Source organism: Amphibalanus amphitrite, unplaced genomic scaffold (assembly GCF_019059575.1).
Source record: "Amphibalanus amphitrite isolate SeventyFive unplaced genomic scaffold, NRLGWU_Aamphi_draft 001075F_arrow, whole genome shotgun sequence".
Taxonomy (NCBI): domain Eukaryota; kingdom Metazoa; phylum Arthropoda; class Thecostraca; order Balanomorpha; family Balanidae; genus Amphibalanus; species Amphibalanus amphitrite.
Genome location: NW_024882569.1, coordinates 31,775 through 54,665, shown reverse-complemented (window position 1 = coordinate 54,665; position 22,891 = coordinate 31,775). Strand labels below are relative to the sequence as shown.

Below are 22,891 nucleotides of genomic sequence, written 5' to 3'. Positions count from 1 at the left end.
ATGGATGACACGTGGAAAGACAGGGTACTCAAGGGAGACAGAGCCGCGCACGTCACTTCAGGGGTGGCACGAGGACACGTGAGAAGCTAGCGGGCGTTTGGGAAGACAGAAATGTCCAGAAAGATAGTGCAGCTACACTAAAAACAATTTAACCCAAGGCCGGGGAGTAAACCGGTGTTTCGCGGGTACCCCTATCCGCAACCATTTTTAACCACCCTCCCAGGAGTACAGTAAGGTCCCATTGGGGTGTAGTCGTCCCTGCTCTCTGTGGATATGTTCGCTGACAGCGGTTATATCCGCTCAAAGCAAGTACGACTACACCGCAATGGGACCTAGCACTACTCCTGGGAGGGTGGTTAGAAATGGTTGCGGATAGGGGTACCCGTGAAACACCGGTTTACTCGCCGGCCTTGGGTTAAATTGTTTTCAGTGTATCACATGTGGCAGTGCCTAAATGGGTGGTCTTCATGTCAAAATTTCGAACTTAACCCGCGACCTGGTGGGGGGGGGGCTATTTTTTGCCCCCCCCCCTCCAGACTTTTCGATATATCTCCAGAACCGCTGCGCCGATCGTCACCAAATTTTCAGTATCCTCCCGGACATCAATTTTACACATGGTGACCAAAATTTTTTCCAAAGGCTATGATAGGTTGGCCGGAAATGACGTCAGAGTGACGTCATGTTCTGCCGTTTTCGACCCAAAAAAGGGTTTCGCGGGAAGAGCTGTCAGGCCTATAGCTTTGCAAATACAGAAAAATGATAAAACATAAAAGCTGTAGAATTGACAGGGCTACAAAACTGCTATCTCGGATTTTTGAAATTGTTGGATTTTGACCCCCAAAAATCAAAAAATAAATTTTTTTGATATAATGATCGAAAAATCCAAAAAGTTTTTTGAATTTCGCAAAAACCGGAAGATATGTGATAGTCCTCACCGCCTTCCATCCACATAACAAATTTGAGATTGATACCTCTTTTTTTGTGAAGTTATAGCGAAAAAACTGTTCAAAATTGATGACGTCAAATTTTCAAACTCAATTTTTAGCAATTCTAGACCCCGTAGCGCAAAACAAAGACCACCATTAGACTCCCCGTGACGAGCTGCATCGAATCAATATCCATTTTATGCAAAACTATCAACTTTTAAATTTGACCTTTTTTGGCCTGACCTTGACCTGACCTTCACCTGAACTTCACCAGAAAGTGACCTAAGCCGTACCTGATAGTCTTATAACCAACACCATTGAGTTGGAAATGAAAAATTGGCCATAAAACATGCATCACACAACCTTAGTAAAGTTGGGCTCATGTGACCTGACCTGTGACCCTTGGTGACCTGACCTGTGACCTGCCCTGGTATTGTCAGTGACTTCTAATAGCAACATATCTACTAGGCAACTGACGCCCTATCGCTGATTCTCGACAAAATGCGTTTTCCTCGGTGTTATAGCGCATTCCCTAGAAGACCCGTGAACGGTGAAACATTTCATCTTTGACCTGACCTGTGACGTCATCGGTGACCCCGAGGTCAATGAAATTTGGTTTCCATCGACAAATTTGACAGGCCTTTCGAACGCCGTTTGAATTTTGCGGATCCGTCCAGTAGTTTCGGAGATACGAGGGGGGGGGGGCAAAAAATAGCCCCCCCCCACACCAGGTCGCGTTATAAACAGACCCCACCAGGGCGCGGGTTAAACTTTTCCAGGTTTCCATTCCAATGAGGTCTACGATAGCTGCTGTTTGCCATACTGTACTTACCGCCCGCTCCTGCGGCGTCTTGAACTGGTAGCCTCCCTCGGGGTCGTCTGTGATATAGAACGGGTGGTACTTGGCCGGCCTCTCGGGGTCACCGCCGCCCTCCACCACAAACGTATACGTCCTGCCGCGCACCACGTTAATCTCAGGCACCAGGAGTCCGTTGACGTACCAGGCCACACCCCAGCCGACGCGTCCCGTGATGGCGCTGTAGCCTCGCGGCCCGCCCGTCGGTCCCAACTGCACATAGTAGACCCGGTCGTCGGGTTCGTGACAGGGGATGGGCGGCACGTGCCAGGCCGGAGCCGGCGGCGGCTCGGCAGCAGACTCCGGCGGTCGGTCGGTGCTCTCAGCTGGTGTCACGGGACAGTTCCAGGCGGGGGCGCGGCCAAAGAGGAGCTGCAGGTCACCGCGCACCCGGCGCCGGTGGTAGCCGACGTCCCCTGCCGCGCTGACCGGTCCCACGGCCCAGACCACCGCCTGCCGCTGGTCGGGCACCACGGCCGTGTCCCAGCGGTCGGAGGAGTTCAGCGGCCGCTGGAATGTCAGCATCGAGAAGCCGTTGATGAAGGCCGAGTTCAGCAGGCGCACGCCGCTCTTGCCGCCCTGTGGGAAGAGGATGGTGTCCTGGGTTATCCGGTATATCATTGGTTATCTCATCTAAAGGTTGTAATACCGCATATAGCTATCCGAAGCTAAAAGTAGATTTGTAGATGGCGACACGGTACTTACCTATATGTCCGACGGCTGCCGTTGAATGTGCCGAGGGATTCAATATTAGCCCTCCATCATTTTCATTAGCAGGGCAGGGATGATTATAGTTGTGTGAAGGGAAAAGGCTATCACAATATTATTTGTTAAGCCTTTACATATGATTTATCTCCGCATGGTATCGTTCCTTCACCGATTTGCAGGTCCATTGAAAAAGAAAAATGTCAACTCGCTCACTGCCTAGAGTTTACTGAGCCTACAATGCAGATGGCAGCACTGTCATCTCGAAACCCTCGTCTGCTGTCGTTTCACAAAGGACAACGTCAGGCAAAAGGCAATCACTTCATTAGATGTCCTGGGACCACCTGTCATTGCATCTACCTCGGAACTGGCGTCCGTGCTTTATAGAGCTGCATGCTAAAAGAAAACTCTTAAGACTCGCCTCCCAATCTATCAAGGCAGGCGTCCTGGACTCACCTGATGATGTGTGTCGTGACAGGCGCCCTGGGCTCCCTAAAGTCACATGTCGGAACAGGCGCCCTGGGCTCACCTGAAGCTGTGTATCTGGTCAGGTCCCCTGGGCTCACCTGAAGCTGTGTATCTGGTCAGGTCCCCTGGGCTCACCTGAAGCTGTGTATCTGGACAGGCGCCCATGCTGGCGGAGCACTGGCGTTTCGACTGCAGGAAGTAGTCCTCGGCGACGCCCTGACCCGAGCGGCGGTCCAGCCAGGTGACCACGGCGTCGGCTCCGATCATGACGCTCCTGGTCGGGTGGCCGCTCAGCCCGAACGCCATGTACTGGCCGTCCTCTGTCGGCGGGTAGCGTTACAAACGCGTCAGTATACAGTGTAATGTGTAATGTTTAATGTGTACAGTGTAATGCCACTACCCGCAACCCTGTATACAGGGTGCGTGTTACAACTTACATCAGCATCCATACAGGAAGGGCGCTGCAGGCTCATCGACAATGACATAAAGGGAGGGTATAACTACCAATTACAGACACATAGCAAAGTACCTAACCTGCCTACATCATGGCCAAGGGGAGCGACGTATGGATGAAAGAGGTGGAGAAAGACGCAAAACCGAGGAGAAACAATAATTTGACCCCTAAAACTTAATTAGAATGTTAGCATTATGCCAAGTCATAGGGTGTAGCGAACTGAAAAGAAAGCTTGTTAGAAAACGATTCACCCCGCCAACTTCAATGACAGAGCCATGACATTCCGTATTCATCTTAACACAGACCAACTGCTCATTATTTTGCGGCATACATCTGAGTTCTGAACAAATGAGATTTAATTAAAAATGGATAGAAGAATCACAAGATATTTGATTCTAGTAATTTGACATCACGGTGCATGACTGTTGAACATTGTTTAATCTCTTATATAAAAATAGTCACAGAATCCAACCGCTGGAAATATCTGAAAATGAAAGTACGCCAGTGACTGACCTATTTTGCTGACGAGCTGCATGACCATCGACTGTCCGGCGATGGCCCACCGGACCTCGAAGGCCAGTTCCTCGTCCAGAACTTCACAGTTCAACTTCGTCTGCCACAAAAAAAAGAGAATGAAACTAACGTAAGAAACACACGGAAAGTTCGATACACCGATATCATGAAATCAATGCCTATCAATAGCAGCATCTATAAGTTCAGCTTTGCTTTGCCCGCCAAAAATACAGAGGTTAAGATGGAGTAATTGGTAAATGCCTGGCATTCGTGCATTTTGTCGGTGAATTAAAGGGATTTCATTACAAACATGTTGGACAGCATTGCACATACTCGTATTTGCAAGTCTTTGGCGTCCTTAAACACAAAAAAAGTTTCAAGCTCCTATTTTAGTTACTTGGTCTGGAAATGTGAGACAATGCTAACCACCTCGGCAACTCGCAATAATTGACTCATTGCTGACCTTTGAGATGCAAATGTGCTGACCCCCCAGATGGGAAAAAATTATTAGGTATATCTAAGACATTAGATCGGCATCGCATTCACTTAGCGTCTACAACATCGCATTCATGCCAGACGCGTTCTCCGGGCCGCCTGTGACCGAGAGAACGAGCTGAACTGACCGGCAGTATTCCGGTCCGCGGACCCCTGCGTCTCACCGGACGGCGGCGGCCCCATTGTGCCGGCCCTCCCTGCACCCCGCCGACTGGCCGACGACGCGCCCTGACCCTGACCCGACGTGACCCGGCCGACGGACGTGGTTCCGTTGCACAACAGACCGTCATCGCCTCGCTCCGCTTTCGGCACCGGATGCAATGGAAGAACGACCGCAGATGGGGAGATGCAGTTGGCAATGGGAACTGATAGCCCCACGGCCTTACACAGACGACTGACCTAGGCCAGCTCGTGCGGGGAAATGGGAACGGGAACTGGCTGCTCGTGCTGACTGCCGGCTGATAAGCTGATTGGATCGGTTTGCTAATTATACCAGAACATGATAAGAAAGCACAAGAAGATACAAGTATAGTTTTATCGGTGCTTAAGAAAATTGGAAGGCTCACATATCAAAAGATTATTGTTTGGAGCCATATCAGTGAAAGGAAGTCGGGGTGTGGTGTTGCGCGTTTAACCCTTCAGACGAGATAAGTGATTTATATGCAGTTTGGAAATATGAAGTGAAAATATTTCATAGTCTTCAGTATTGGAGCTGCATTTTCATATTTTGTCATTCGATCATTTTAAGCTCCTTACACCCTTGAACTCATACAGATGGACCCATTTTCCTATGCAAAGACAGATTGTGATCAGTATCGCTGTAGAGGATCGCGAATTGCGGACACTTTTCGGGGAAGTTTCCTCACATTTGACACTGACCTCACCCTCAGTGTGCACTATGCCCGTTAGTGTGCATTGTAATACTCATATGTCACCACTGAGGAAAACTTGGCGCGGCAGTACTTCACCGGCGACTGAGCTGTGTAGCAACTGACGTGTCAGCTTTTGTTCAGCGTCCCTCATGTGTGCCCTAATTGTCTGTTCCTTTCCCCGAGCCGGCAACCCCTCCCAACGAGTGGAGAGGGAGAGAGAGAGAGAGAGAGAGAGGGGGGAAGAGAGAGGTCGAAGGAGCTGAGTGACGTGGCAGTAGCGACCTCAGTAATGCGGTTATTTCCGAAATGTTATCGTTGCGACTATCGCGTCTCGGGAGATCGCATCACTGCGCCTTACAAAAAGTGCAATTTGGTGCGATGTCCACACTGCCTGGTGGTTGGGTAACCGGCCCGGAGGAAGGGAGGGGTCGGGGTGTGGGTGGGGTGACTGAGCGGCCTGCTCTGAACAGTCAGCCTCGCAGCGGGTGCCACTGAGACGTCTGGATCGCCGGCGAGGGCTGGCGGCCAATTACAAAGGCGCAGTCATATGAAAGGACAATGCAATGTTTCAGACTGCGGTGAGGCTCACGGCGGCGCCGTCCAGTTCAGTTTTGACCTGTCTCTGTTAAAAAAGCGTCTTGTGCAATGAACAGCGGCAGCTTGCATACGCAGCTGAAGAGATGGTCATTGGATTGCAACCTTGTTGACGTCCTGATATCTTCAAGCCCGTTACTTATGTATCTACATACATACATTAGTGCTCTGCAAATACCCTATATTGACACTAATGCGTGTTTGTATGCATTTTTGGTGAGTTAGAAACTGCCTTCCTGGGGCAACACGGACTTGCGGTGATTCGACCAAATGAGCTATGACTCGGTCTGAGATGCGACCAGCTCGTTCTCTATTCGAATGTACATATTTACCAGTTCACCCGACTGAATTCGACTATAGCTTGCACAGACCCAGAACTGTCTGACGAGCTTGTGCTGTTGTAGTCCGGACAAAAACTGAGGACTCTCGATGCATATGAGCTCATACTGAACTCGTGAACGGGCCATTGAATCAACACACATGTTTCTGAGAGACCGATGTCCCTTCTACAAACGCAAATAGCAGTGCAATCGTGCAATACCTATTTCTTTGTCGTACTACGTATCTCACCCCCATGGTGACTCTTTCCGTGTGTCTGGCCATGAGTCGTGCCTTTGAGAATACCAAAGTTTCGCAATGCAGGTTAATTGTGTGCGAGCCGCGATGTTGAACTGCATGATAGGAGAATGATTCAGCATCTTTGCTGACCGACCTCGCCCGGGACCGATTATATTCAACCACGGTCGGAGCATATGCCACGCTCAAAGACGGACAAAGCTGACGCGAATAAAGCTGTAATTGAGGAATGTAGCGACGTGTTGCGTGTGACAAGTAATCAGGACACCTTTGCGTTTGATACCCTACTCCACTGGCCCATTTCTAGCGTCCTAATTTCGCGCCATTGCATGATACAGCACTGTATAACACAAACAAAGGCGGTGTCTCTCTTTAAGATACAATTGTTCGCATGAACTGAAATTATCATGAATGGACACCACCGCTATTGTCGTCAGCATTTCTGTCAGACACCATTAAACACAAAAACGGAGCGCGACCGAGACAGACGGCTCGGTCACCATTCAGAGTGCGTTCTGGGAAACAATTGACGGCCGGCGCGCGGTACCACACCCTGAGGTGGCGCGTCGTTTAGCGGCCCGCCGCCCCCGGGGCTGATTGGCACACACCGCACCTGCCGCCGGGCGGGGGCGGGGGCGCGGTCACACTGACAGCAGCCCCGGTGGCCGCCTGGATACGCCCGGCCGACGACGGCTCAGGCGCGGTCGCAGCCGAGCTCAGCTGCGCGGCTGAAGGGCGGGGTCATGGCGACTCGGGAGGTCTGGAGATTAGCCGCGGTCGAGTGACAGGCTGTCAGGGGCAATTCTAACGGAGTTCTGACTGCTGGCTACGTTCAACCGAGAGAGCAATTAGGGTCGTTCCAATGTAACGTGGTCGGGCTATGGTTTTGTGCAGAGTATCGGGTGTCGTTCTACGACCATTAGCGTTCTGGCAAACTGACTACGTTCCTCTAATGTATTGTCGGGTGCAGTTCTGCTGAAGCGATAACATTCCACCGACTCAGGGTATTGGGCGTCATGCCTGTGATTTGTGAAGTTCTGTTGCTCCTGATACTCATTTAAGAAAAAAAATGAGCTGCCTTCAATATCATACCTATAGTCGGCGCCCTCCCATCGTCAATGCTTTAAACTCTTTGTGAAGAGATAGTAGAAAGTAGAAGTGGTCGTGTGGCCCTTCCCAATGGTGAAACCCACACAAAAAGCATGTTGTTGTAAAAATTGCACTTGACTGCGGTTACGTGATATTAATCCAATACTTTTGTCGGTCATGTCACTGAAATACTTCCACTTATCGCACGATATTTCTGGGTACAAAGCCCGGGAAGATTCATTCACCCACTCCAGGCAAACTAAATTGACATTTTACTCTAATAGGTTTCCATGTAAGTTTTAGGCCAGACACGTTGTGTCATTCTTACAATTTCTAGCTTATTGTTTTGAATGAATACCTAATGAAATGCAGTGACGTACCCAAGGGGGGGGGGCACGGGGGCCAAGGCCCTTGGTCGCCTGGAGGGCCCTGGTCGCCTGGGGCAGTGGGGCCCCTAGTCATCTGGAGGACCTGGTCGCCTGGGAACCCCTGGTCGTCTGAAAGTACGCTTATCACCTGATTGATCCCATATCATCTGAGTGGCTACTGGCTACTGGATATAAGTAGTGACTGGAGTAGGCACTCATCTGAAGGAGCCAATATCTTTCACAGTGCCGGAGATATCACAGAAAAACAAAAAGACTAAACTGAATACCCCCCAACCTTGGCCCCAAAGGCGTCATTGGCTAACACAGGGATGTGGGTCGATTTGCAATCGCATTTCCTCCTAAGTCCTATTCCTCCAATTAATACAGAGTGTCCCAGAATTACCCAAGCATTTATTTTCTGGCTTAAAGTACAATTGCGCTCGTTTCCTAGTGAAACATATAACCAGTATAGCGCCTTTTGGGGCGACTAACGGAGCGAGCGAGGGGGTGAGTCTTGCACGTGCGAAATTTCGAGGGGGTACCTCCAACTGACTTGTGCACGGCACCCTGCTGACTGGTCTCTAGCGATGTGCCAAATTTGGGCACAATCGGCCCAGCCGTTCTCGAGATCTGGAAGCGGCACCCTGCACGTGCGCACGTGCAAAATGGGTCCCAACTGACTTGTGCACGGCACCCTAGTAACCGGTCCCTAACTGTGTACCAAATTTGAGCGCAATCGGTCGAGCCGTTCTCGAGATCTGGAAACGACCCCTGCACGTGCGCACGTGCAGCGGCACCCCAACTCTGGCACATGGATATGCAGTGCCTAGTGGGTGCCTACCTACATGCCAACTTTCAGCGCAATCGGTCAAGTAGTTACCGAGATATTGCAACAATTACAAAAGTGACACCTCTTCGTTTTGCACGTGGCACGTGCATAAGCGGTCACCCACATGCATCGGGAATAGTCCAATACTTGGTAGAAGGAATGAAGCTACCCTACAAAAATTACCGCATGTAAATCGGTCAAGTGGTTGCTGAGATATAAGCCTCGCAAAAGCGTCCGCACGGCCGGCCGGCCGGCCGGCCGCTCATACTCAGAAATTTCCGTTAATCTAAGGAAAGACTACGCTCGCTTCGCTCGCTCCGTAATAACCGCGTTTACATAGGGCTGGTTGCCAGATAGTGGAATTCCGATAACGAGACATTTATTCCCCACTATTATATTATTTACCTACATATCCGGAATTGGAGGATGTTCAGTAATTGAGGCGCTGGCTCATAAAATGCCGTGCGTTTCATGCACACTCCTCAAGCAAAAATATTTTTACTTTCCAATTTTCCACATGTTCTCAAGGCTTAGACCGTTACAGAGACCGTTTTAATTGACTTTGATGAAGTTGAACGCGAGAAATCACAACCAAATGCTACATTAGGTTGTAAAGAACTGAATTGCGTTTTCCCACACACGTGGCGTTTTCTCACCTACGTCTGCAGGAGAGACACTATGCCCCCCCCCCCCCCCCCACCATCGAAAGGTTCTTCATGACTCCCGGGGGCCCCCGGGGAACCTGGGGGCCCTATACACTGTGGGGGGCCCCTTCGAAAGCAGGTGGCCCCCTCCTGGGCGAAATCCTGGGTACGTGCCTGATGAAATGTTTATATCACACCATATTTTCATTCCTTAAGATCTGTAACTTCGACACCGTTAAGTCTCTCATGTCGTTTTTTCTGGAATGATTTGTTATCCAATAGTTATAGTTCACTTAACGATCAACGAATTCATTGGGTCGAATCATCAATCAGGTCAAATGTAGTTCCCAGTGGAATATCATGCCTAGCCCTGACCGGCACATGGTACCGATGCATCCCCTGCATCTAAAGTCGTTTCGCCTATCAGGTCAGGCCACCGAGCTGTGACAAGATATGTCAGACGTCATTCAACTGAAATCGGATGTTTTTGTGATATGGGCGAGGTTTCTGCCTCCTAGCGTATGTTTTGTTATTTGCAACTGCAAGCGAGGACATTGACAGAATTGGCAAGCCAAACGTGTTGGTGTATTTTTCTACTTTTCTTTTTGCTCTGCAACTATTTTTTGGAAGCGATTTGTCAAAAATCAAACCCATTTTTTAGAAACAATACCTGGATGGTCCACGATTTGGCTTTGGCCTTAGAATCGGGTACCATTGGCTTCCTCTTGTGGAAAGCAATCTGTTCGTCATCTCGCAAAACGTGTCATATCTAAATTAGGGTCCAAACGCGGCGGTCGCTGGTACACGAATGCTAACCTGACCTGCCGAATGTTGACGTAAGTATGATAGAGCTCGCTTTGATTGAACGACTGAGGCTGCTGTTTTCCATCAATTTCTCTGTTTCTATTATCAGGAAAAATGTCAACCCCCCTTCTATGTAGACATCCATATAGGTAGGTATTTGATGTAAAAATTTCAAATGAGATGGTGTTAAGCCCCAATAGTGAAATTGAATAGGTAGCTCTTTTATGCGTTTTGTACCCGTGAATGAAGGTGCCAGCAGCCCACCCTTCGGCATCATTTGCTTTCTCAGCGACGCTGGCTGTTGAAGAGAAGAGAAAGGTCTGCAGCGCCCTGCTCCGAATGGGGCCCATTAGAATGGACATTAGCCGGCCGCGCGTTCCCGCGCCGTCTCGGTCGCCCCCCGGCCGGAGCCATGTGACCTGGAGTCCGGCGCCGACGGCGGGGAAAGGGCAGTGCGCCGCCGGTCACCTGCAACGGTCGCCGACCGAGCTGGGACGGGGATACCCGGGGAACCGAGCCGGGGCGGGTTAGTACTCGCAGCGGTGGACGATAGCCGAGTCAGGACAGCGGTCGGGCACATACTCGCAGAAAGACCACTAACCGAACGGGGATACCCACAGTCGACTGCAGCGGCCGCTAATCGAGCGGAGGTATACTGCACAACTATAGTGGCTACTGACCCCAAACGTGGCCTGATACTGATCTCATGACGTATGATATGAGCCAATATTCTTTTTACCAATTAAATTTTAGACAATGTACAAACAAAATTCTATGCTAATTTTTACGCCGATAATCTAACGGGTCCTTTTGGATGTCCAAAGTGTCAATGACGGGATGAGTATGCGTGACAGCCCATCAGAAGGTTCGGGACGACTCGCACGGACTGATGATCCTCATGATGTGTCCGTCTCCTCTCACTCGACAGGGCGGTATTTCGCAGTCACCAGCTGCTACTGACGGTTTTCCCGTGCCGTGTCCATGGGGGAGACGGGATGATTCACTTGTGTGTTGTTAGCACGGACAGAAAGATGAAGAACATGCAGATAGTGTGCGCGAAGTGTTCGGCAGACGTAGCTTTCAAGACCTACTAGTTTTTGTAAAGAGAAGATGTGTTTTTCGTGTGGTGTGAATTGATACATCCATGCGTCATACACATAAAAAACAGCTCAGCACTGCTCATGTTTATTTCACATCCCTTAGCATGAAAACTGCTATCAGATATAAATAAGTTAGTCGTCACTTATGTCGACAATACGAGCTCGATAAGCGTTCATCACAAGATCCTATATTGAGTATTTAGCGCAGAGTATTGATCATAAATATGAAAATAAATAATGAAGACAGAGCGAGAGAAGAGCGCATAACACACAGTCATATGTACATTATTTCACTAGTGCTCGTCGTTGACTATCAGCCCCACCCCTCCCCTCTCTCTTCTTTCCCCATCCTCACACCCCGGTCCATCTGACACACACACAGTCTTACAAGCGTTCACCCCGCGCGCGCACTGTTGGGCTACGATGGCCCACTGTCGACCATTCGTCGACCCCGGGCACGGCGCTTAGTTGCGCTCGCCGCCGTAGTTGTAGCGGAAGCTGACGCCGCTGCTTCCGCCCAGTGAGAAGCTGCTGTAGCTTCCAGAGCTGGCCGACGACGGCCGAGACTTGGCCTGACGGCTGGCGCTTGAAGACCGCGACGGGAACGCCGTAAAAGGCGATCCGCTGGCGGCGGGCGCCGGCGAAGGCGCGTACTGGGGCTCAGGGGCATACTGGGGCTGAGGAGCATACTGGGGCTCAGGGGCATACTGGGGCTGAGGGGCGTATTGAGGCTCCGGGGCATACTGGGGCTCAGGAGCGTACTGAGGCTCAGGAGCATACTGAGGAGGCTGAGGAGCATATTGGGGCTCGGGAGCATACTGGGGCGGCTGAGGGGCATACTGGGGCTCGGGGACGTACTGGGGCTGAGGGGCATATTGGGGCTGAGGGGCGTATTGAGGCTCCGGGGCATACTGGGGCTGAGGGGCGTACTGGGGCTCAGGAGCGTACTGGGGCTGGTAGCGGGTCACAGGCCGGGGAGCAGGCGCAGCGGGGGCAGAGTAGGGCCGGCCCAGACCACCAACAATAGCCGGTCCGCGGCCTCCACGCTGTAACACGGAAAGATTGGCTTATAGAAGACGGAAGACGATACAACATCAGAGTGGATAGACGGTACAAGAGACGGAGTGGCCATGGTTGCATGAACACGAGAGACTTCAGTTGGGACGGGTAAATTTTGCAGCTAAATTGGACGGGCGTATGTTCAGTTGCCAGATGTTTGCTGTTTTAGAAGTAAGCAAAATATATATGTGCCGAGAGCACATTTCAAGGTAGGTTATGTATTCACAAGCATTCTTTTTGCAACTGAATTGCCTGAAGGCAAAGAAAGCGTTCATTTTTTCATTTTGTCATTAATTTACTCCTAGATCTGTCCTGGTCAGAAAGTTCGCCGTTCATGTAAACATGTCCACTCTTGGTAAGGAAGAAACGTTCTGTCAACCATCACAGAACTGTGCAAACTGCAAAGATGTTAGAAGTCAATCGGATAATGAATATCAGAAGAGAGATAGTTGCACATAAGAAACACAATACAGGGAAGGGCAGTGTGGGCTAATTTGCTGGATAATTATCAGCGAACAATCCCAGCATTTGGATGGCTGAACGGTTTTTGATAGGACGTGAGAACACGAGTATTTACACATACGACACGCCTAAAAGAGGACAGCGACAACAAGAGTATTATGCTATCGAACATCATATCCGCAAAGATATGTATCTAGTAAAAGCATGCAGTCTCAGTGAAAGAGAGATGAACAAGCTCAGCACCGAAGCACTGAGATGATGGATAGTTTTCGGAAAAAAAATATTATCTCGGGAGTAACTTTAACGATTTTGGTCAAGTGTGACCTTTGAGCTCAAGTGTGGTTATTACGCAGCTAATATGAATAAATCCCAGCGTCCACTCAGAAGCAATTGAGCTAATTTCGCTTGCTCAATCGTGCAGATGGTGTTCGTCGCCGGCGGAGTCGCTGGCCGTCTGGGGCCGGCCGGACACCCCGGTCGGACGGAGGGGCGCGGAGGGCCACCGCCGCCGCCGCCGCCGCGCCCTAGATGTAGGTCGGGCCGCTCATGGCCGGCCGGTTGACCTCTGTCCTGGGCCCGGCCCGGTCGACCACAAGGTCATGTTCGCCCTCCCGCAGAGGCAGCGAGGCGCCGGCCAGGTGACGTAAGGTATGCGCCGCCGGGCCGACACGCCCTCACGGCCACTGGCCGAGCACACACGCATACAAAACCTCCCTCCTATCCTAGCCGGCCTCCATCACTATTATCTTTCCCTTCCTCCTTCTCTAGGTATACCTCTCTCTTCCCTATCTCTCCTTCTCTCTCTCCCACTCCCTCCCTCCCTCCCTCCCTCCCTCCGTCTGACCCTCTCTACCTCTCTTTCTTTCTCATCCCTCCATCCCTCCCTGCCCCCTCTCTCTCTCTCTCTCTCTCTCTCTCTCTCCCTCTCCCTCCGTCTGACCCCTCTCTACTTCTCTTTCTTTCTTCCCCTCCCTCCAGCCCTCCCTGCGCCCTCTCTCGCTCTCTGGCTCCGGTGGTGGCCACGGGACTCAGTGATTCAATGGGTGTCGATAGGAGTGGCCGTTTTTAGGGCCGTTCGGGCCGCAGGCGTGTCGTGACCTCTGACGAAACTGGACCGCTGCCGCCGCTCCAAGGACCCCCCTGAGTGGCGGCTCTCTGCTCAGAATCACCGCCGACAATAGCCACCCGATGAGTGCACGTGCGAGAGCCCCTCCCCGTGTGGATGTCAAGGTCAAAAGGCGCCACTCGGCCCACCCGACAAATTAACACGAGATTGATTACTCGTGTGGCAATGTCGGCCCATGCCCGGGAAAATATGGGTCGTTGACCTGATTTTGTGGATCATCTGTTTTGAGACCACGAAGAACGTAGAGAGATAATGAATGGGTTTGCATTCCATGAAATAAATGAATGTAACGGGTAGGGCCTGACATCAGATATCGTTGAATATTCATAAAAGCCTACATATGATGTATGAGTGCTCCTGCGGCGATGTTTTTTGCTGACAATCCTAACAAAATATGAAGTTCACGTTAACCTACATTAGCAGGCCTGCTCCGGGGATGGCACCCCTCGGGAGCCCGTGCTCACCTGGGGCTGCACTCCGAGCATCTTGAGGCTGGGCGGCACGTTGAGGCCGCGCCGGTCGATGGACAGGTGGCCGAAGTCGGCCGAGTACTGGCGGCACCAGATGCTCAGGTAGTCGATGTCAAACACCGTCTTGTCGCCGGGCAGGGTGAGCACCACCGTCTTGCGCTTGTAGCTCTTGAGCGGCTGCTGGCTGCCGTTCTCGTCCGGCACGATGAAGCCCGTGTTGGACGGGTTGCCCGTGCCCGCCCAGAAGTGCGCGTCTGAGAACAACGTTTGGGTGTCACGGGACCAGCGAATGGTAAAAAGACATGCCGCCGAAAATGCCTACATGAAAAGCTGCCAACACAGCCGACATCGTCGCGTTCATGCAATCACTCAATAGCACAAGGCCGTTGCTACGGAGTCACGTCACAACTGGAGCAGTCTCCCAACTATTGCAGCTCGGCCGAAATGTGCCAAGGCCCTGCGCTGCCAGCCGTCTGGCTTCCCACGGCGCCTGTGTCGGCGGCCGCTCTACATTCAGATCAGTGACTGCGGCTCTGTCGATGGTTATCTAGCGTCACGCCACCCGTACGTTACCGGTAAATCATCGTCCACGCGGGCCGGTCCGGTGTGTCGCGGCGTCGGCAGGTCGCCGGATCTGCTCCAGATCGGGCCCCGATCTAGATCGCAGTGCGTGCTACAGTTGAAGGTGTCCGTCGGTCGTGTTACCACTGGTGCGTCGGTCTGAAGGGCGCCGAGGAGCACCCCCGTCGGCGGCGGCGCCCGCCCAGACGTCGTGCGGGTCCGCCGCTCCCGGCGTGACAGCCGAGCCGACACCGGTCGGGGTCGTGGGGTCAGCCACAGTGTGCATGCGTGTGAAGAGATGAGAAATGTGAAGGGGTGAGATTGTCAGTTCAACAGAGTCTGTAATCAGAGTAGTCAGATTCAGCCATTCAGAAGAAAGTTGTTGAGTTCAGGGTAGGTGAGTAAGGAAAATACAGTAGATTATATAAAATAAATGTATTCAAGAGAAGGTACAGAGATGTAGAACAAGAAGAGCGTCTCACAGCAGTGGCATGCCGTCACCCAAACCAGCGCTGCAGTCTCTGTATCCGCCCCGCACCGTAAAACATGGCGCCTTCGCTAACAGGCTGTATGGCACCACGCTGTCACCGCTGTCCATGTGAGCCGTCGGCGCCGACAGTCGACGAGTGCGGCCGACGGCTGAGATCGCGGCACGACCGGCTGGCGAGCGGTCCCCTGTCACGGCGCGGCCCGCCCCGGCCTTATGACACGCCGCTGCGCCGGGACAGGGCGCGTCGGCCGGCGCAGGTTACGACGCCACGTCAGAAACCTCGCCGCCTGGCGGCCCTTCTGCGAGCGGCCGTGGCGACCGGCCCACTCACCTGGGCCTTCCCCGTCATACGTGAAGTCCGGCACGAGCAGCGTCTGCGCGTCGACGGCGACCACGTCCGCGGAGGCCACGCCGTGCTCGCGCGTCACCATCCTGCCGAGCTTCTGCGGCCGCGGGTAGTCGGTGACCGGTCGCGGGAGGATGATGTTACCGAAATCCACCTGCGGAGGGGGTGGGTGCCGTCAGCGGAGGGGGTGGGATCAGTCATTAGGTAAGACGCTTCTGCCGCTGGGTCGGGCGGGGTCAGTTATTTTATCGGGCGAGGTCAGTCCATCGGGTCGGGTGCGGTCACGGTTAACGTGTCTAGCAGGGTCACCTTCGCAGTGACCAAAGAAGGACCTAAACTACGAGCACACCAAACTCGAACGGCGATGCCAGACGCATAAACAACTTCAGGACTACCTTGGACGAGATAACGTCCCTCCTCTCATGGAGATCCTGTCATCCCTGTGGCCTTGTCCCAGTTGTGAGAAGACGCGCGGGCCAGTGTCAGCGGTGGACAGCGAGCTCTCGCAGCGACCTGACCCAGACCCCTGACTGTGTCAGCGGTAACACTTGAGCCACGCCGCTGGCGGTTGTCACACTATCAGATGACCCGGGCTTCTGTCAACCTCTTCAGGACGGTATAACTGCGCTCCTGTCACCGTTTAGGTGTTGACTTACTGAGATCCAACGTTGGTCCATAGGTCAAGGCTAAAATTTTTGTAAAATGCTGTATGTAACGCAGATGCGTTACATTTTTTTTTTATCTTTCATGCTGAACTGCAAGCTGTGCCACAAGCTGAAACACGGCCATCTGCGAGCGCCGCACAGACACGGTCAGCCGGCTAAATCGGCTGTGATACCCTCTCTCCGTCCCAGCTGGCGTCCACACAGACGGCGCAGTCGGCTCTGACAAACAGGGGTCCTCTATAGATGACCACCCCACTTCATGAGAACCCGGATCTGAAGCCAACAAATAGCATACCGAAACGCACTATCCTGCCGGTGTCGAGCCATTAATCAGTTTAGCCGTTGGAAAACAAGACTCTGTCCCACGCTCGGCACCCCGCCAGAAGAGAAGAACAAGGAGAGGGGAGTGCAGACCGGCCCTGATTTGAACCAAAACAAGAAAGGGGAGCGGGGACCGACCCGGTTTGTACGAAAACAGGATGAAATGGAACTCGGTCACCGCCATGGAAGAAGGACACCTGGCCGGAGACATTCAAAACAGGGGGGAGCGCAGGACTAAAAACAAGAAAGGAGGGCGCAGAGCCGGCCGCCACCTGGAGCCTCAGGCGGCGCAAATCGCCGGCGGCGAGTTCCATCCGATCGCTGCGTGAAAGGGTGCGACTGCCATGGCCGGGGGTGCCGAACTTCAGCCAATCACGAACGTTTGAAGGCGGAGCCAAACGCACTTTCTGAGAATGGAGGACGAAGATTGGACAAGGAGATGCTGCCCAGCCCTCTGAAGTATGACGTCATCAAAAGTATAAGTTGATGAAACGGAACTGGAACACTCTCTCGGGGACTCTCTCGGACGACGCATCCCGCGCCGGTGGCACTCTCTCGGCCCACGTCTCTCGTCTGACATCGCGGACAGCCCACGAGACACCAGCGGCTGGCATCACGGCGCCGGCGGCGGCTCTGGCCGCCGGGCCGGGCGCTGGACGGACACGACCATCACGTCAGCGACTCCATCTCAAGTAAGGTCACGCGGTGAACACGGGCGCGCACCTAGTCTCTAAATCCTTCAAGTAACCCCCCCCCCCCTCGTTACTGCTATGTGAGCCACATTGTATTCCCTTTTTGGTGTCGTCCGCAATATTTTAGGCCATTCAGCTTAGGTAGTTAAATTTATTCTTTGGACTTTCAGTCTAGGTAGCTTAATTTCACAAGTCGATTTCGATCAATTATGTAACTGTGCGCGTAGTGCGACACGCGTGCCGACGTGGGCCCTCTTCAGTCGTCTGGCGCCCCGTTGTGATTTAAGCGGACGGAGGGGATTATGCACCGTGGGGAGTCGGGAAAGGGACGGGCGACTGTGTACCGCACCGCGCGGCTTGTGGGGCTCAGTTGATGGGCGGCCTGGGCCCAGAATGTTTCCTTTAAATTTGACTTGTAAGGGAATTTAAGGTGTTGCGTCGGAGTATGTAAATAAATGGGACTTGTAAATATTGAAATACGAGTGTGAGTAGTGCTGAAGGGCAGGGATCGGAGGATGGAGCAAAACAGGCCATATGCTAACCCACAGTCAGGAAAGAGGTCGTTTCCAAAGTGTCTGGCCAGAGTAATTTACAACGATCAGTTCTCTTTATCTGTTGATTTTACACAGTGCACAAAGCGATTATACACAACACATGCAGGGCCGATCAGTTCTCTTTATCTGTTGATTTTACACAGTGCACAAAGCGATTATAAATAACACATGCAGGGCCTCCCTAGCCTAACCGATACTGGAGCTTCTCCGGTTGACTCCTAAAGTGCCCTTGCCAGTGGATTTCCTGGCACTCCATCCTCCCCAAATTATCCCACGGTCCAAACAATAGCGATTACACACAATACACACAGGACCTCCCTAACCTAACCGATACTGGAGCTTCTCCGGTTGACTCCTAAGTGCCCTTGCCAGTGGATTTCCTGGCACTCCATCCTCCCCAAATTATCCCACGGTCCAAACAATAGCGATTACACACAACACATACAGGACCTCCCTAGCCCAACCGATACTGGAGCTTCTCCGGTTGACTCCCAAGTGCCCTTGCCAGCGGATTTCCTGGCACTCCACTAATCAATTTACCAACGCCCCGCATACAAGCAACACGCTTAGACCCTGTTGCACACGAAATATATGTAATTGTATTCTACATGGACACTGCAATGCGGAACCGGGGAGATAGATGATGCACGTCACGCCCCTGTGCGTGGAAAGTCCACCGACGCGGCTACGGGTTAGGAGGGAGATGAGAAGCGAGTGAATTGGAAGAAGACTGTACACGTAGAGGAATCGGATTTCCTGAATGAAGCTCAGCTCGGATAGACCCCACTTAAATAGTAGGCCTCGCTTGAGTAAGCCCTGGATACGTGCAATAAGTCGCGAAGTGAAGAGAAAGGATGAGAGCGAGTTGAGGATCGATTATTGAGGATGAGTGCATAGCCGACGAAGGCTAATCCGTTCGGTTGCCGGCGCGGGCCCCATAAAGCCGTGGCTATACGGAGACGATGCAGGCAGCCCGGAGGGACCTAGTGACCCCGCCCGGTTTTAAAAGATAGGTTAGGTCCGCTATCGGTCCATTGAGTGATCAGCGCAGGATGACATTCGATAAGCGACGTAGGTAGTTTCGGAGATGGTTAGGACCCCAGGCGTCCCAGCGAGGAGACGTATGCCGCCGGTTAAGTAATGTCCCGCGAAGAAACGTGTGATGCTGCAGGACGGGGGTGAACATTAAATACCAAAGCATGCGAGTCGGGTGATCGCGGTAAGTCGGTACTGGCCACCCCGCTGTCAGTCGATTAACTCCGGCCGTGCAGCGGTCATTTCGGATAGGTCTGTGACGACAGCTTAACTACCAGCAACAGATAGATAGGGCTTCGGGCACCTATAACGCTGGTAGTCGTGGATTTGTGTGAAGCCAACGGAGGCTAACCCGTTCGGTCGCCGGTGCTGTTTCAAAAGCCGTGGCTATACGGAGACGATGCAGGCAGCCCGGACATACCTAGTTACCCAGCCCGGTTTCAAAGTTTAGATAAGCCCACCGCGGGCCGTGGTACGCTTAGTTTTCGTTTTCTTATAGGCAATTTGGCATAACTGGTAGTCATGGATTCGTGTAAAGCCGACGAACGACTAATCCCTTTCGGTCGCCGGGGGCTGGCCCGAAAACCGCGGCTATACGGAGACGACGCAGGCAGCCCGGACGGACCTTAGTTACCCAGCCCCGGTCTCAAATTTCAAATAAGTCCCCCGCGGAAACCGGACTACACAGTGTCCTGCGAGCCGTAGTCTCGGAACCGCTGACCGAAGGACATTTATGTTTTTTTGTGTAGGTAGTTCGACATGGTGATGGGATGGACCGCAATAAGTCACGTAACGCGAGGGTCGAGTGCCGAAATCTGTGGTGGGTCGTATCTCTAATTGTGTAGCGTGAGCATTATGAAGCGTTTGTCTGATGTACGGAACATTGTGGTTATGAAGGGATAACGGTTAAATGAAATTTAAGGCCAATGACTCGATAACGACTTTGCGCGCGCCCTAGCACCACCGGGGGAAGTTAGGAAAAAGGGGAGGGGCCGGAGATGGTCAGCTCTGGTAAATTACGAGGTATAAGTGGACGAATGGCAGGGTTGTAAGGGGATGGATAAATGAACGAATGATTGATACATATATCTGGTGGGAGATGACCCTCAAGCTAGGAAGGGCGCTGTTGTTTGAGAGTGGGATCTTGGGTTATGTAGAGTTGAGTTCTTATTTCAGTGTGATCAATGGGTTATTATTTATCACTCATCCCATCCCTCAACCCTAGCCTATGTGTTTCCGATGATTGATCGCCCCGAGGTAGAGTCTGAGTCGGAACGGGTTCGCGAGGGGCTGGACACAGAGGAGGGCTTCTAGGAGCGCACCGATGGAGCTCACCTCCCTATCGAAAGACACTGCCCGGTTAGCCCCGCAACGCCGCGAAACCCCGCTACATGTACATTCACTCAACTTCACTCAACTTCATATACGATTATTATTTAAGATGCTTGGGTTTAATTCCGAATAAGCGGCACTTGTGAGTGATGAGAAGTCATTAAATCTAGGTACTGATTATGTAAGGACATATTTGTGTCATGAGGTTATCGGTGGAGCCAACAAATAACTTAATGAAAATGCTTTTAAAAAATAACAGCATTTTCATTAAGTTATTTGTTGGCTCTGCTGATAACCTCACAATCATCAAATCGACTGATGTAAGCCTTCAAGGGAAATCCGTTGCTGTTAACACTTAAAATATTTAGCATTCGTCCTTTCAGTTCATGTCAGAAGTTTGAGCATGCCGGAAACATGTCTTACGTAACTTGTTTTGCATTTTAAAAGCGGGATAATCAGTTACGGTTCACCTCCTTTAATCTCGCTTTATAACCTGAACCATAGACCATCTATAGTGGTCTATGCTTGATCCTTGAAACAAGCATGGTTCACACGGTACATGTTATTAAATTATGTGCAGGAGCGTCGCTACAAGTCTCTGTTCTAGAACCGTTTGCGAAATATGGTGACGTGGTAGGTTCGGTCGGTAATGACCAGGGCGTAATGACCAAGGCCGACCAGATTGTATCTGTCCGACATCCTTGTATCAGCCAATCTATTCTACACGAAGGTTACATCGTGTCGGACAGAATCTTCCTGGACTCTCGTCATTTGTTAATGACTCCATAATATACGTATGCACTCCCAACTAGGCACCAGGTAAAGCTCCAACGTCTCCGTGGCTGGAGCAGTGACCACTATAGACCGCAGATATATAGTGGTCTATGGCTGGAGTAATCCCAATTCCCAATCACGGACCCACCTGCCCTCACAGAATCTCTCTCTCTCTCTCTCTCTCTCTCTCTCTCTCTCTCTCTCTCTCTCTCTCTCTCTCTCCTCTCTCTCTCTCTCTCTCTCTCTCTCTCTCTCTCTCTCTCTCTCTCTCTCTCTCTCTCTCTCTCTCTCTCTCCTCTCTCCCTCGCTCCTCTCTCCTCTCTCCTCTCTCCCTCTTTCTCTCCTCCCTCCTCCCTCTCTCTCTCTCTCTCTCTCTCTTCTCTCTCTCTCTCTCTCTCTCTCTCTCTCTCTCTCTCTCTCTCTCTCTCTCTCTCTCCCGCACGCATATGCACTCACCGAGTAGGCCTTGCACCAGACGGACACCCACTGGACCTTGTCCATGGTGACGCCGTTCGGAAGCGTCAGCGTGATGTCCTTGTTGCGGTAAGCCTTCAGAGGCTCAGTTCTGAAAAAGGAACATCACAGTTGAGCTCGCCTCAGCTGGCAGAACACTCGGTGGCTGAGCCGGATGGTATTAGGAGCCAGTCTCAAGCCGTTTGACGCTCAGTTGTATGCTTATTACGTAAACATTAAACAATCTGTGGCCAATGCTGGTTTTATCAAGGCCCTCCAATTGTGGCACAGAGATGTATCTCCTCATCACCTAGTTGGCCGCTCATAATCAACAAAGCAGCCAATCTGAGCGGTGGTTCGAAGGCAGGCCACGAGCCTGATGACTGGCCATTGTTGGGCCCGGAACGGGAAGCGTTTGCACGTTGATAAGAAGCAGAACGTATGGCCCAAGGATAGAGAGATTAATAACGATGATCAGATTAGACAGCACTGCAGAGCCTATTTATCGGACATAGTCTATGCACGGTCAAATATTAGACGGTAGACAGGTAGACAAGTTTAGTAAGTGTTGCGAAATAGCTTCGCAAATGATGCTGGGAATTTTTATTGTTTAGTATTGGCGACGGGAAGTGTGGCTATTGATTAACTTGGTGACCTTCCCATTTAAAAAGCAACCGTTGGGCAGTGATTCAGTTACTTAAGCTTCCAATAACTTGAACTACAGTGTGATCTTTGTGACAAGCACGAAGCTGGGGCCGAGGATGCCTGGCTAGTGGCTGTATAAGGCCGACCCCGGAGGCCCCGGTCGCGACGCAGTATGACTGACCTGCCATTCTCGTCCGGCACCTTGTACCCGGAGTTGGACGGCCGGTTTCCCGATCCCACGTAGAAAAACGCGTCTGAAACGTCGACAGACAGTGTGTCAGAGAGAGCTGGTGGGGACCGGAACACGCGCGACGGCGGGACAGCGGGAGCGGCCCGATCGTAGCAGTATAAACAGCAATCGGGTCACTGTTCTTCGAGCATGAACAGCATTCACAAACACAAACACCTGGGCATGAACAGTGTTCGTTTCAAGCCTTCCATAGCCAGTGTATGTCGAGTTCAGCCATTGAGTGGGTCCACGAGGCTTTAGACAGAATCTCGCTGTGAATATGTAGATACGGAGACGCTCACAGACGAGATCGAGTCACGACTATGATGTTCTGGACGGCTGGCTCTCGTGATATTTTACTTAGTCAATGATGAAACACGAGAT

At 51.8% G+C, this 22,891-nt stretch overlaps 1 protein-coding gene across 3 annotated transcripts in view; it reads right to left on the bottom strand.

The window, feature by feature from the left end:
• Positions 1-22,891, bottom strand: part of LOC122369810 (protein Skeletor, isoforms D/E-like) — a 63,041-nt gene that overhangs the window by 18,215 nt on the left and 21,935 nt on the right. For 2 of the 3 annotated variants that reach the window (XM_043344833.1, XM_043344832.1), the window contains exons 3-9: positions 22,460-22,532; positions 21,637-21,745; positions 15,793-15,961; positions 14,405-14,664; positions 3,923-4,022; positions 3,091-3,275; positions 1,759-2,361 (exon numbers count right to left, since the gene is read on the bottom strand). In XM_043344833.1, the coding sequence (XP_043200768.1) occupies positions 1,759-2,361; positions 3,091-3,275; positions 3,923-4,022; positions 14,405-14,664; positions 15,793-15,961; positions 21,637-21,681 (1,362 nt within the window). In that variant the 5' untranslated portion in view covers positions 21,682-21,745; positions 22,460-22,532. Of the gene's footprint in view, positions 1-1,758; positions 2,362-3,090; positions 3,276-3,922; positions 4,023-11,362; positions 12,340-14,404; positions 15,962-21,636; positions 21,746-22,459; positions 22,533-22,891 lie in introns of those variants that run through there. The other variant, XR_006254478.1, reaches the window with a different exon arrangement.